The following is a 1,125-nucleotide window of genomic DNA, read 5'->3' on the forward strand; positions in this document are numbered from 1 at the left end:
ACCCCCCCACACTCACTGGCAGGTCCCTCTCCTTGTCCCCTCGCTGTCCCACGGGCTGCTCTCCAGCCTCCAGCACTCGCTGGCAGGTCCTTTCCCCTGCTGTCCCATGGGCAGGCGTGTACAGCAGGGACACCTGGCTCCATCCTGGCCAGGGGCAAAGAGGTGAGGATTGAGTGGGCGCAGGGTGGGAAGGGGCAGCCCCGCTCTGACCAGTCCTCAGCCCCTTACACAGCATCGGTGCCAGCGTGTGGCATGTCCCGTGGCCCCCAGGTGCGACCCTCTCCTTTTCCCTGTCCCAGACCCCCCCTGGCATGAGCCCCTCCGCCGGCGCCTATCTGCAGATGGCCGTGTCCTTCAACTACCGCTGCCTGGCACTCTTCACCGACACCGGCTACATCTGGATGGGGCTGGCCACGCTGAAGGTGAGCATCTCCCTTCCCTCCCCGTCGCGGGGCACTAGGGTGTCAGCCCACCCCTCCTCTCCCTGTCTGGCAGACAGATCTGGCAGGGTGGGGTGTCCACGCAGGGGACGCCCTCGGGGTCCCCAGAGACCCAGGTCTGCAGGTCAGCCTCGCTGCCGCCCGCCCGGGTCTGCACTCCTGTCCTCGGGAGATCCGCCCTCTTTTGTCCTTCGCCTACTCCCCACTTTTTCTATTTCCGAACCTACCTTTTTGCTGGCCTTGCACCTCCCTTTCTCTGTCCAAACCACCCCCCCTGCAGATAAACAGCCCACCACTAATTGCTTTTTCCCCACCGGTCACAGCTCTGTTAAGTCCTTACCCAAGTTTGGTGGTTCTAGTACTGTTTCTTAGGCAGTCTCAGCCTTATCGCCACTGCTGGTGTGGTCGCTTCGGCGTAGGGGCCTTGCTTGCGAGTCTTGATTCTGCCCGGCAAATTCCCCCCCGCTTGTGGGGCTCGTGCTGGTGAGGTGCTGGTTGCCTTCCGTGCTCTCCGAGACCGATCCTGCTCCTTTCGCCTTCGTTCACTTACCGGGTCTCAGTCGAGCACAAGCAGCTTCTTGCTCTACGTGCAGGCAAGCTGTGTGCCGCAGCAATGGAGGAATGTTTCTCACACTCGGCTTAAGTGCTGGCGCAGCGTCCTCGCCCTTCAGCTGTGTGGGCCGCA

The 1,125-nt window shown here is 62.5% G+C and overlaps 1 protein-coding gene across 1 annotated transcript in view; it reads left to right on the top strand.

Annotated features, from left to right (window-relative positions):
- Positions 1-299: 299 nt before the first annotated feature.
- Positions 300-1,125, top strand: part of LOC103923705 (isocitrate dehydrogenase [NAD] subunit beta, mitochondrial-like) — a gene marked incomplete at its 5' end in the record, with an annotated part of 16,564 nt that continues 15,738 nt past the window's right edge. Inside the window, one exon of the mRNA XM_009332113.1 lies at positions 300-422. Coding sequence (XP_009330388.1) covers positions 300-422 — 123 coding nt within the window. The remainder of the gene's footprint in view (positions 423-1,125) is intronic.

The sequence above is a fragment of the Pygoscelis adeliae genome, unplaced genomic scaffold, assembly GCF_000699105.1.
Source record: "Pygoscelis adeliae isolate BGI_AS28 unplaced genomic scaffold, ASM69910v1 Scaffold679, whole genome shotgun sequence".
NCBI classification, from domain to species: Eukaryota; Metazoa; Chordata; class Aves; order Sphenisciformes; family Spheniscidae; genus Pygoscelis; species Pygoscelis adeliae.